Source organism: Triplophysa rosa, linkage group LG2, assembly GCF_024868665.1.
Source record: "Triplophysa rosa linkage group LG2, Trosa_1v2, whole genome shotgun sequence".
Lineage (NCBI taxonomy): Eukaryota > Metazoa > Chordata > Actinopteri > Cypriniformes > Nemacheilidae > Triplophysa > Triplophysa rosa.
In genome coordinates this window covers 12,633,405-12,647,586 of record NC_079891.1, presented here as the reverse complement: position 1 = coordinate 12,647,586, position 14,182 = coordinate 12,633,405, and the positions used below count along the sequence as shown (strand labels likewise).

The 14,182-nt window shown below is 38.1% G+C and overlaps 1 protein-coding gene across 1 annotated transcript in view; it reads left to right on the top strand.

Moving 5' to 3' along the window:
• The window catches only part of adgrv1 (adhesion G protein-coupled receptor V1), an 84,257-nt gene extending 80,338 nt beyond the window's left edge, over positions 1 to 3,919 (top strand). The window contains exons 60-63 of the mRNA XM_057349206.1: positions 149 to 288; positions 2,587 to 2,747; positions 2,884 to 2,984; positions 3,863 to 3,919. Of these exons, the coding sequence (XP_057205189.1) occupies positions 149 to 288; positions 2,587 to 2,747; positions 2,884 to 2,984; positions 3,863 to 3,919 (459 nt within the window). The remainder of the gene's footprint in view (positions 1 to 148; positions 289 to 2,586; positions 2,748 to 2,883; positions 2,985 to 3,862) is intronic.
• Positions 3,920 to 14,182: the final 10,263 nt, after the last annotated feature.

The following is a 14,182-nucleotide window of genomic DNA, read 5'->3' as shown; positions in this document are numbered from 1 at the left end:
GTTGTGTAATTTTACATGTTATTATGTGTGGCTTCACAAATAATCATTGTGGCTAAAGAATTGATTAACTGATTGTTGACAACAATTATGTGTTTTGTTTAAACTGAACCATTCTGAATCAGACATACAGTATATATTGGCTTTGCAGGTTTTTTCTGTCAGCGTGCAGAGTAGAGGTTCTAAACCCCTCGATGATGGACAAGAGGTTGTTTACCGTATACACACACCAGACCGACGCTGGAAACTTCGCCAATCTCTGTGCCTGTTGTGGAATCAGGCTGCTGAGAGGTAATTGAACCTACATTTAAAATAGATGTTTTTAGAATTAGAGGACTAAATACAGTATGTATAACAGACTCAGATACAAATGTATAGTATCATGCAATGTAAGTCGCTTTGGATAAAACAGTATGTTATACTTTGATATAGTGTGTTTTTGAGGGCTTATTTGCTTAAAAATACAAATTCTCATCCTAATGAACTTGACAGACCTTTGTGTGTAAATATCTGACCTCGTCTGTCTTTCCAGTGTGTGTGAAGTTGACACTCATCAGTGAGACAGACAGTGTGTACAGTTCATTGTTAAGGGTCAGGGCCCGGTTGCATAAAGCACCTTAAGTTTTTCCCTTAAGTATGACACTTAAGGGGTGATTTTCCTTTACCAAAGACAATAGGAGAATAACTTAAGTAAAACTTAAGGTGTACTTAAGGACACACTTAAGGGAAAATTACACTTAAGGTGCTTTATGCAACCGGGCCCAGGGCTCATGACCTGCCATGACAAACATTTTTAAGGTCCATCTCACTCATTCTGTAGGACCTGTTTATGTGTGCACATGAGGTTCTATGTGTTGAATGTTCTTTAGCCAATCTAAAGATCTGTTTAAATTAAGTAAATATCAATCAATTTCACCTTTTTTTGTTTATTTTGTGAATCACACACAGCAAAATTGCCAGTGTTAAAAAAGGTCAAATTAACACTCACAGTGTTTATATAATCCACACTTTGAGAGTGTGGATTATATATACATTGTGCATGTTAATTTGACCGTTTTTAACACTGGCGATTTTACAGTGCACTGTAGTCAAGCGTAGGGAGGCTAAAGGATAGCTTTTAGCAAAATGGCCCTTAAAGCAAAATGGTAAACAGGTGCAAATAAGTGTCAACCAAATACTGATGCTAAATAGTTTGCTTTGTTATCATATGTGTTGTATTAACACTATATTAGTAATCACGATTATTAAAGGGGTCATATGGCGGAAGTTTTTCTGTGTTTTTGGTGTGTTATAAGTTGCCAATGCATGTATTAGACACGTAAAATTGCACAAATGAAAGTGTGGGAAAAAAATATGCATTCTATCTAAAAACGAATGCTCAACCAGACTTGCTTGAAATGCCTCGTGTAACCACACCCCGGCGAATCTACGTAACTTCGTAACATGATTTGACTAAGACCGCCCAAATCTACAAGTAGTTAAGGTGGGCGTAATTGTAAATCTCATTGTATCGTCTGTCAGTACAATTGCTTTGGAACCTGATGTTCCGAATATGGTAAGAGGCGTTACATTTCCGTGAAATGCTTGCAGTATTTGACCAATCACTACGCACTGGTGAACTGGCCAATCATAGCACACCTCGCTTTTCAGAGCGATGAGCTTTGTAAAAAATCAGCGCATTTCAGAGAGGCGGGGCAAAGAGGAGATACAAACATGCACGGTATGTGGAAAATACAACGTTTTTTAAACTTTAAATGGTGTATACACATTGCGTTACATCTAAAACAAACAATAATATTCGTTTTAGCCGTGCAATATGACTCCTTTAATATCACACTTATATTTACTACCAGTATATTGTGATGCAACTAAACCCAAAGCTAAACCAAAGAGATCATTTGTTAATCTATTAGTAATTGCTGAAATCCAGAGTAATGTGAGTTAGTTTGGAATGCTAAATTAGTGTGTTGCAATAGTTTAATGTGGACAAATTAACCGTCAAGCCTATTCTCTCGTGGTTTTACTTAATCTTAAATAGAGATCCGCATAGACTGTTAAACAACCATTTTTGTTCACAACCTGTCAGTCAAAGCACATTGAACCTTCATCTGAAATGTCATGTTTTGTAAATATTCTCTATTTAACATTAAATAGTGTGTAACTATAAATTTGTTTATGCATTTAGCAGTCAGTTGTGACCCTTTGGTCTTGTTTGATTTAATGGTCCGATTTGTCATCTTTTGGCTCAGTGAGTTTGTTGGGATTATGCATTTGTCCAATCATTCACATGCAATTGGGTTCAGATGGCGATACAAAAATTTTATCTTTAAGCATAAATATGAAAACATGCCAACATTTTTGTTTATATGAATCTGTCGTTACACTTGATTTGTGATTTACATTTACATTTATGCATTTGGCAAATGGTTTTATCCAAAGTGATTTACATTGCATTATATTATACATTTGATTCTAAGTATGTGCAATACCTGGGATCGAACCCATGACCTTTGCGTCGCTAGCGCCATGCTCTAACCACTGAGCCACAGGAAAGCCTTTTAATTATTTTGGATGATTTCTCCTCTCCAGCTGGTTATCTGACGGACAGTTCTGTCGGGTGGTGGACGAAAATCAAAATTTCGTCGAGTGTGCCTGCTCACATCTGTCTGTCTACACAGCATATGCAGAGACAGGAAGCTTGGCTTCATTCAATGAGGCATTCTATGCTGCAGGATTTATTTGTATCTCAGGTAAGCTCTGGGTTGAAAAAACATTTCTACAAATGAATCTATATTCTTGATGACAGATCACCAAAGTGTAAAAATGAATGATTTATTTGTGTCCTCAGAATGTTCTTCACGATCTATATCTCTCTTCTATGCTTAGGGTTTGCCATGGCCATTGTGTCACATGTGCTATGCTCTAGATTCCTCATGTTTGCTGCCAAACTTCTTACACACATGATGGTGGCCTGCTTAGGGACTCAGGTAAGATCTTATATATTATACTGAGCACAGCTGGTTTTCAGCAAATGTTCAGGTTGCATAACTACATAGCTTAACCATGACTATGAGACCAACCATTGAGTGGATCTTGGTTACCAGCATTACCAGGAACATTTTAATGGTCTAAAACTCATGCTGGTCTAAGCTGAGAGACCATTTGCCTGACTGTCTAAGCTGTTCACTGTAACCCCACATTCTGTGTATAATGTATAAATAGACGGGCCTGGTGGGTATTGCATAAATTTAGTACTGCAACTGTGGCCTGGTTTATGGAGAGGATGTTTGACTCATCATTGAGGGTACAGTATTATGTATAAATGGATAGTTCACCCTTAAAAAATGTTGCCATCATTTACACACCCTCAAAACCTGTATATGACTTTTTTCTGTGGAAGAAGATATTTTGAGAAATGTCAAAGTTTGTCTCAATCAAATAGACATCAAGGGGTCCGTCTTGTTTGGTTACCATCATTTAGGTGTTACCAACTTACAAAAGGTCATACAAGTCATACAGGTTTGAAGTAAATGATAAAATATTTTTTATTTTTGGGTGAACTATCCTTTTAAGTACTGTACCAGGAATTGTATTAAACTAAGTAAAAATTGGATGGAAATGTTTTGTGGATGCATTGTCATCTCTATTCTGGTCCTAGGGTCCCACAATTTGTATGTCTTTATTTACTGTATCCTTAACACATAAAGATGGTATAGCAAACTATGCAACTGTGTATTTTTATGCAAAAAAAGACAGCATGCCTAATAGCGTGTTAAAAATAGTCATTTGAAGTAGGTAACTTGGGGTCAAGTTTTGTGTGAATAGTTAGGAATTGAAGGTGTCTTTTTGCATGTATCTCTTTCAGACCATGCACGCTGAGAAACCCAATAACAAGACTTTAGATTCAAATGCATGCAGCTAGAATTGTAAGGGGACAACAAACATATTCTAAGAAATGTGTAATTACAGCTTGGGCGAACACATCCAAATTGGCTACTGTGCTATGCCCTGACAACCGAACTATCCCCATGCACCCTTGCCTCTTAAAATGGGGTGGGGGATGGGTATTTAGCCAGTGGCCTGATACCTGTGGACCGGGGTGGGGATTTTCCACCGGTCCTGCTCTGTTATAGAAAAGGAAGAAAACAAACACTGGTCTAATTAACAGGGCTTAGAAAACCTGGTCGCATTCTGTCATCCGTTAATTGTTTGCTTTTCTTTACCTGGATGCTATTGAATGGAAAATTCCAGTCTGGTCATCCGAAGAACTCCGGTTCGACAACAGCTGGGGTTTGTCAAAGAATGTTAAAAGGTTATAAGATAAATAGCCTGTAGGCTTTATTATACCCATATTTAGTTGTGTACAATGTCTAGATTAAAAATTCTACTGTACTTTCTACTGTTCTATAATATAATATTACTTGGCTGGATTACATTTGTTATTTGTACTAGTCATAGGTATAGTTATGAAAGTTGCAATCATTATAAGACTACTAAAGAAGTGAGTTTTATAAATGTAACAATGTTAAATGTTTGAACTGTCTAAGTGCAGGGGTGGGCAAACTTTTTACCTGGAGGGCCACATCAAGTTTTTGAATCCTTGTTAAGGGCCACATATTATTCGCACATTAAATTAAATCTTTTTTTACTTATTCCAAACTGAAATTTGATAACTACTGTAGTGTTTGTACATGCAATTCCTTCTACCCTGTGTTTTATAAATAATTTATATTGAAAATAACACATTATTACAAAGACACATTATTATAATAATTTACAATATACATATTTTTTTATTCTTGACATTTTCAAATATTCCTCTAATTCAGGGGTGTGCAATTAATCCCAATGGGCCACATGAGAAATGGGACTGTAGTGGAGGGCTGAACCAAAAAAGTAAACTTAATTCTGCTCAATGCTTAATTTATGGCTTTTAAAATGCAATAAATATCTAAACTGATCTAACTCTTTTATATTTAAAAAAGAAAAACGACCACCACTAATACTTTTCTGCACCTCTACCCTTTGTGCATATCACTGGTTATATGTACTATGTGAAATCAGATGTGTAATATACATGTCTAAAAAAATAAAACATTGTAATATTACAATACGAGTTGAACATTTGGCATTGCAAACCGCTCTCAATTTAATTTATATCCATTGTGAGCCACATTTACAATTATTCTGATTCTCGAATCTGATTGGTTGAGAGCTACGCCATATTCACCAGTATCACTACGGGAACTATTGCAGAACAGCAGAACCCTACGTCACATCTCTTTCTCAGCGCTCAGGACGCAAGTGTCTTGAGATGCGCTTTTGATAACAGAAATTCCCGCCTCAGCGCGAGGCGCTTCAAAAGACAACGATACAGTGTCAACGATACGGTGTCAACGATACGGTGTCAGAATTACGCCATAGATTAAACGCGTTTATATCCGAACGCCGTTTTTGACGGCGTTTTAAACAGTATTTGCGCCGCAAAATACGGCGTCGCGATTCCAAACGCCGTAAAAAACGTGCTAAAGGTCGTCCATAACGCCGTATTTAACGGCGTTCTAAGGCGCTTGAAAAGCGCCGCCTTTTGCTACGCTGTTTTGCCATATGACGGTGTAAAAAACGCCGTTTTGGTTGCACAGAGCACGCGTTATTTACGCCGTTTTGTGTGTTGTATAATGAGCCCCTCCCGCTGATTTCCGCAGCCAGTAAATTCGAACTGTTCTCACCCAATCACTGATGAACTGAGCCAGACCAGAGCAATTTACCACTGATCATTTTACAGGATTTTATTATGTGCGCAGTGTTACCTTTGCTAACATTAAACAAACCATAGCTTGCTTTCCGAAGAAGCGACTTCTTCTCTTTGGAAATGTAAAGTTACACAACGTGGTCAGCAATTGTATAAAGGCCAACCAATCCCATAGTAATGTATCCTGTTTATTACATATAGCGCGTATAGCCTACGTGAAAAGCAAAAAAGCAATCGATTGAAATATTGTATTAGCTAATTTCCAACACCAGAAATCACTCCTGGTATAAGCGAGGTCAGCCAGAGTAAAAAGTAAACTGCATTCCCTTTAAGCGGAGGCTGAGCACCGTGGGTGGTAGTCTGCTGGTTAGCATGATAGACTCGCAATCTCTGACAGCATCTAACGCCTGTTCGAGACCCGCTCGAACCAACAGTCAATTTTTACGTTGTTGGTCTTGTTCTGTTTATCTGTATCGCTTGGTCATTTTTAGATTTATTTTTCAGTACTTAATGCGTGGTCAGTATGAAAAGAAAGTCTGGAATGAGAGATCTTTTTATAAACCGTATCTGCACTTGATTTTTGCTGCTGAACTCACACATCAGTGGACTTTCGTGCTATAAACAGGACGAACGAACAGTAATAGATTTTACATTTACGCATTTAGCAGACACTTGTATCCAAGGCAACTTACAGGGGCCTTTTAGTCTATGCATGTCTCTTATCAGTAGCCCATGTGATTTTAGTTTCCATATTACAAAAATTGATTGACTATAAGGAGACGCAATAATGTTGCGCAATGATTGTAATGTAACAACAAGCATGAACTTATTAACTAAAATATAACACAGCCCAAGTCAATGCCAAATTCCTTGCCATTTACCTCCGTGAAGAGACTGACGCTATCGTGCGTGGAACTGCAAAGAAACTTACAATGAAATGGAAAAAATATTATTCAGCACATAGAAATAAGTGCGGGATTCAGGCCCGGCAACCCACTCATGCAGCCTAGCCTGGCGAGAACATGGCAAAATGAGTCGGGATGCGGGCATGCTACTTACAAGCTACAGGAAAACATTTTTTTTAAAAGTTGGTTTGCACAAAGATGGTGGTTATAAGCCTACTGATCCCATTGCTCCGAATAGTAGGCCTAATTAAACGTAATTACATACACTGTAAAAAAAATCCTGTTAAAACGGATGAAGTACTGGCAGAAAATTACCAGTACATTTTCCTTTATATTACGGACATTTCCGTTAATGCTAAAATGTAATTTAATTCAGTGCAAAATGTAAAATGGAGAACATGCATACTCGAGTGAGTCGTGGTCATTATTTATCTTTGTTTCATATGCTTTGTCGAGTAAAATCAATCATATCTAAATGCTTGGGTGAACGTCCGTTTTCAGTCTGTTGAGGCCGGCTGCGGAGAAACGCGCTCCTCCACGGCATGATAAATAATACAGTTTAAGATTGCTAAGCAATCAAAGCTTATTCATTTTTTTTTATTTTTGTAATGATTATTTTGATTAAAGTAATTTTCAACCTTTAATCTGCATTTAGACGTATGACGCCACATTCTCTCATATAATTTAATTTATATGGGATGATATCTCAGTTTCAGTTTGGGTGGAGTTTCTGATTTATGCAAAACTGCATTATAGGTAAATACTGTTTTCTGTTACGAATAAATTACTCTTCTAACTCTTGTTCTCTTACCTATTTATGTTACCTTTATTATAGGTAATAAATTAATCAAATAAAATAATATATTATGTTATTAGATTAAGGTTCGATAAATTCCGTTAACATAGCTTAATTAGAACGACCTTGCTTGTTCTACAAACACCATGCACTGTGTTTTACATCGCCTACACTAAAAAAATCCATAAAAACAAGGCACAATATACTATATTAATCTGATCTGATCTTCATCCAAGTCAAGGGTATTGACAAACAATGTGTCTAAAAATAATAACTAAAAAATTCTGATCTTTCATGTCTTTATTGAAAACACTCATTCAACATTCAAAATGGCAGTGGAAAAGTAAGTGAACCCTTAGAATTAATAACTTGTTGACCCCCCCTTGGCAGCAATAACCTCAACCAGGCGCTTCTTGTAGCTGTGGATCAGACCTGCACATCGTTGAGGAGGAATTTTAGCCCATTCTTCCTGGCAGAACTGCTTTAGCTCGGTCATATTCTTTGGACGTCTCATGTGTATGGCCCTCTTCAAGTCAATCCATAGCATCTCTATTGGGTTGAGGTCTGGGCTCTGACTTGGCCACTCCAAAAGGTGGATTTTGTTTTTCTGAAGCCATTCTGTTGTGGACTTGCTCCGGTGTTTTGGGTCGTTGTCCTGTTGCATCACCCACCTTCTACACAGTTTCAGCTGACGTACAGACATTCTCACATTATCCTGAAGAATTGTCTGATATACTTGGGAATTCATCTTCCCCTCAATGATTCCAAGCTGGCCAGGCCCTGATGCAGCAAAGCAGGCCCAAATCATGATGTTTCCGCCACCATACTTTACAGTTGGGATGATGTTTTTATGATGATATGCCGTGCCCTTTCTACGCCAGATGTAGTGCTGTGTGTTTTTTCCAAATAGTTCAATCTTAGCTTCATCGGTCCACAAAACATTTAGTCAATACCGCTGTGGAGTGTCAATGTGCTCTTTTGCAAACTTCAGGTGTGCAGCAATGTTCTTTTTAGTAAGCAGCGGCTTCCTTCGTGGTGTCCTGCCATGGATACCCTGCTTGTTCAGTGTTTTACGTATTGTAGACTCATGAACAGAGATGTTAGCAAGTTCCAATGATGCCTTCAAATCTTTGGCTGTCATTCGGGGTTGTTTCTTTACCTCATTGATGAGTCTTCGTTGTGCTCTTGGTGTCATTTTGACTGGGTGCCCACTTCTTGGTAGAGTAGCAACAGTCCCAAAGTGTCTCCATTTGTAGATTGTTTGCCAAACTGTAGACTGGTGAATTTCTAAAGTCTTTGAAATAACTTTGTAACCCTTGCCAGCTTTATGTAAATCAACAATTATTGATCGTAGATCCTCTGCAAGCTCTTTTTGACGAGGCATGGCTCACATAAGCGTGTTGTTGTGCAAAGCAAACTCCAAAAGTTTGAGGGTTTTTTATCAGTCAAAGTAGCTGTAGTCCACACCTCAAAACTTATTATCTTAAGGAGACTCCAGGTGTGCTAAAACCTGACTCCAATTAGCTTTTTTGAGGTCATTAACTCAAGGCTTCACATACTTTTTCCACAAGCACTAGGAGGTTTTTTGGTTGTTCTCAATAAAGACATGAAAGATCAAAAAAATGTTGTGTTATTATTTTAGACACATTATGTTTGTCAATACCCTTGACTTAGATGAAGATCAGATCACATTTTATGACAAATTTATTCAGAAAACCATGAAATTCCAAATGGTTCACATACTTTTTCTTGCCACTGTACATACACTGTAAAAAAATCCCGTTAAAACAGATAAAGTACTGGCAGATAATTACCAGTACATTTTCCTTTATTTTACAGACATTTCCGTTAATGCTAAAATGTAATTTAATTCAGTGCAAAATGTAAAATACAAGTGAAACAACTGTAAAAAATGAATACGGAAAACTCCTTCATATTAATACAGTATTTTGTGCCCTGTTTTTACGGATTTTTTTAGTGTAGGTGATGTTTATGATGCACCTGCTGATGAGAACGATTCTGCATGACGCATTTAAAAAAAGAATAGACTTTTAAAAAACATAATTAAAAAGCATATCATACATGTTAACGCACAGCTTTATTGTAGGCTAAATAAAGTGCATTCATTATTACTGCAAAAACTGCATATCAAGCAGAGCGAGTCTGACTATTGCATTAAAGGAATTAACATACTGTAATAAAGTGCAGGACTTGATTGATGTTAAGGGTTATTCAAAGATGTTAAGACACAACAATGATCTTACTCTGACTGAAACATCCAAAGTGCGCACATCAGAATGTATGTGTCTCGCAAACATAATTATGTCTCAAGTGAATGCTTGGTGAACTGCCGGGGGAAATATTTGATCCGTCCAGGTCTTAAGGCCTTAACTCTCGATGTCAATCAAATAAATAAAATAAAATAAACATAAATAAAAAACATAGACTTTACATATAGATAGGGGTTTTTGACTTGGTGTGTGCCAAATTTGCTGGAATTGGATGCAGTAATTTTTTACATAAAATTCACTTGAAAAAAGGATTTTCATAAAAATCTTTATTCCACTAATCAAAACATAGTAATATCAATGGCCACTACAAGGCCATGATGAATTAGATCGTGGCTCAGCTCATCAGTGATTGGGTGAGAGCAGTTCAAACTTATTGCTGTGGAAATCAGCGGGAGGGGCTCATTATACAACAGACAAAACGCCGTAAAAGACGCGCGCTCTGTGCAACCAAAACGGCGTTTTTTACGCCGTCATATGGCCAGACAGCGGCGCAAAAGGCGGCGCTTTTCGGGGCGCCTTAAACGCCGTTAAATACGGCGTTATGGATGGCTTTTCGCGCGGTTTTTACGGCGTTTGGATGTAAACGCGTTGCGTAATTCTCAACCATTTTGCTTTTTTCTTCCTGCATGCATTAAAAATTTTTTATTTATTTATATAGCGCTTTTCGCAATGTGCATTGTTCAAAAGCAGCTTTACGGAAGAAAATCTATAAAAAAACAAACAAACAGAAAAACACGTAAGGTAAAACACAGTGCATGGTGTTTGTAGAACAAGCAAGGTCGTTCTAATTAAGCTATGTTAACGGAATTTAGCGAACCTTAATCTAATAACATAATATATTATTTTATTTGATTAATTTATTACCTATAATAAAGGTAACATAAATAGGTAAGAGAACAAGAGTTAGAAGAGTAATTTATTCGTAACAGAAAACAGTATTTACCTATAATGCAGTTTTGCATAAATCAGAAACTCCACCCAAACTGAAACTGAGATATCATCCCATATAAATTAAATTATATGAGAGAATGTGGCATCATACGTCTAAATGCAGATTAAAGGTTGAAAATTACTTTAATCAAAATAATCATTACAAAAATAAAAAAAAATGAATAAGCTTGATTGCTTAGCAATCTTAAACTGTATTATTTATCATGCCGTGGAGGAGCGCGTTTCTCCACAACCGGCCTCAACAGACTGAAAACGGACGTTCACCCAAGCATTTAGATATGATTGATTTTACTCGACAAAGCATATGAAACAAAGATAAATAATGACCACGACTCACTCAAGTATGCATGTTCTCCATTTTACATTTTGCACTGAATTAAATTACATTTTAGCATTAAAGGAAATGTCAGTAAAATAAAGGAAAATGTACTGGTAATTTTCTGCCAGTACTTCATCTGTTTTAACAGGATTTTTTTACAGTGTATGTAATTACGTTTAATTAGGCCTACTATTCGGAGCAATGGGATCAGTAGGCTTATAACCACCATATTTATGCAAACCAACTTTTAAAAAAAATATTTTCCTGTAGCTTGTAAGTAGCATGCCCGCATCCCGACTCATTTAGCCATGTTCTCGCCAGGCTAGGCTGCATGAGTGGGTTACCGGGCCTGAATCCCGCACTTATTTCTATGTGCTGAATAATATTTTTTTCCATTTCATTGTAAGTTTCTTTGCAGTTCCACGCACGATAGCGTCAGTCTCTTCACGGAGGTAAATGGCAAGGAATTTGGCATTGACTTGGGCTGTGTTATATTTAAGTTAATAAGTTCATGCTTGTTACATTACAATCATTGCGCAACATTATTGCGTCTCCTTTTAGTCAATCAATTTTTGTTATATGGAAACTAAAATCACATGGGCTACTGATAAGAGACATGCATAGACTAAAAGGCCCCTGTAAGTCGCCTTGGATAAAAGTGTCTGCTAAATGCGTAAATGTAAAATCTATTACTGTTCGTTCGTCCTGTTTATAGCACGAAAGTCCACTGATGTGTGAGTTCAGCAGCAAAAATCAAGTGCAGATACGGTTTATAAAAAGATCTCTCATTCCAGACTTTCTTTTCATACTGACCACGCATTAAGTACTGAAGTATAAATCTAAAAACGACCAAGCGATACAGATAAACAGAACAAGACCAACAACGTAAAAATTGACTGTTGGTTCGAGCGGGTCTCGAACAGGCGTGAGATGATGTCAGAGATTGCGAGTCTATCATGCTAACCAGCAGACTACCACCCACGGTGTTCAACCTCTGCTTAAAGGGAATGCAGTTTACTTTTTACTCTGGCTGACCTCGTTTATACCATGAGTGATTTCTGGTGTTGGAAATTAGCTAATACAATATTTCAACCGATTGCTTTTTTTGCTTTTCACGTAGGCCATACGCGCTATATGTAATAAGCAGGATACATTACTATGGGATTGGTTGGCCTTTATACAATTGCTGACCACGTTGTGTAACTTTACATTTCCAAAGAGAAGAAGTCGCTTCTTCGGGAAAGCAAGCAATGGTTTGTTTAATGTTAGCAAAGGTAGCGCACATAATAAAATCCTGTAAAATGATCAGTGGTAAATTGCTCTGGTCTGGCTCAGTTCATCAGTGATTGGGTGAGAACAGTTCGAATTTACTGGCTGCAGGAAATCAGCGGGAGGGGCTCATTATACAACACACAAAACGGCGTAAATAACGCGTGCTCTGTGCAACCAAAACGGCGTTTTTTACACCGTCATATGGCAAAACAGCGTAGCAAAAGGCGGCGCTTTTCAAGCGCCTTAGAACGCCGTTAAATACGGCGTTATGGACGACCTTTAGCACGTTTTTTACGGCGTTTGGAATCGCGACGCCGTATTTTGCGGCGCAAATACTGTTTAAAACGCCGTCAAAAACGGCGTTCGGATATAAACGCGTTTAATCTATGGCGTAATTCTGANCCTGTTTATAGCACGAAAGTCCACTGATGTGTGAGTTCAGCAGCAAAAATCAAGTGCAGATACGGTTTATAAAAAGATCTCTCATTCCAGACTTTCTTTTCATACTGACCACGCATTAAGTACTGAATATAAATCTAAAAACGACCAAGCGATACAGATAAACAGAACAAGACCAACAACGTAAAAATTGACTGTTGGTTCGAGCGGGTCTCGAACAGGCGTAGATGTGTCAGAGATTGCGAGTCTATCATGCTAACCAGCAGACTACCACCCACGGTGTTCACCTCGCTTAAAGGGAATGCAGTTTACTTTTTACTCTGGCTGACCTCGTTTATACCAGAGTGATTTCTGGTGTTGGAAATTAGCTAATACAATATTTCAACCGATTGCTTTTTTGCTTTTCACGTAGGCCATACGCGCTATATGTAATAAGCAGGATACATTACTATGGGATTGGTTGGCCTTTATACAATTGCTGACCACGTTGTGTAACTTTACATTTCCAAAGAGAAGAAGTCGCTTCTTCGGAAAGCAAGCAATGGTTTGTTTAATGTTAGCAAAGGTAGCGCACATAATAAAATCCTGTAAAATGATCAGTGGTAAATTGCTCTGGTCTGGCTCAGTTCATCAGTGATTGGGTGAGAACAGTTCGAATTTACTGGCTGCAGAAATCAGCGGGAGGGGCTCATTATACAACACACAAAACGCCGTAAATAAAGCGCGCTCTGTGCAACCAAAACAGCGTTTTTTACGCCGTCATATGGCAAGACAGCGGTGCAAAAGGCGGAGCTTTTCAAGCGCCTTAGAACGCTGTTAAATACGGCGTTATGGACGACTTTTCGCGTGTCTTTTACGGCGTTTGGAATCGCGACGCCGTATTTTGCAGCGCAAATACTGTTTAAAACGCCGTCAAAAACGGTGTTCGGATATAAACGCGTTTAATCTATGACGTAATTCTGACACCATCGGCTTGCCATATAAACACGCCCGTCTAGCTAGCGCAATAGCGCATGTCTCACTCTCTTTTCATTTTTACTCTAGTATGCTGCATAGCAGACTCGCGCCATCTAATGGATTTTGTGTGTATTACATCAAATTAGTAATTTTCACCAAAATCCTAACTGGAACGCAATGTTATTAAATACATTTAAAAACTGCCTGGCGGGCTGGATGAAATTGCTTGGGGGGTCTGATGTGGCCCGTGGGCCGTAGTTTGCCCACCTCTGGTCTAAGGGTATACTTTCAGGTGACAGTGGTAGCTGTATTTAAAACTTGGAATGTCATTTAACATAAATCAATAAATGGGAAACTGACGCTCATGGCCTGGTTGACATCAGAATGTCTGGGAGAACACAACAATGCCTGTGAGGAAGCCGAGCAAAAGGAAGCAAATATCTGGCCCTCTCAAACCTCCCTTTTGCTCTCTTCCGTTGTTGTGTGTTGTGTGTGTGTGCATGTGTGTGTGTGCGTGCGTGTGTGTGCGTGCGTGCGTACGTA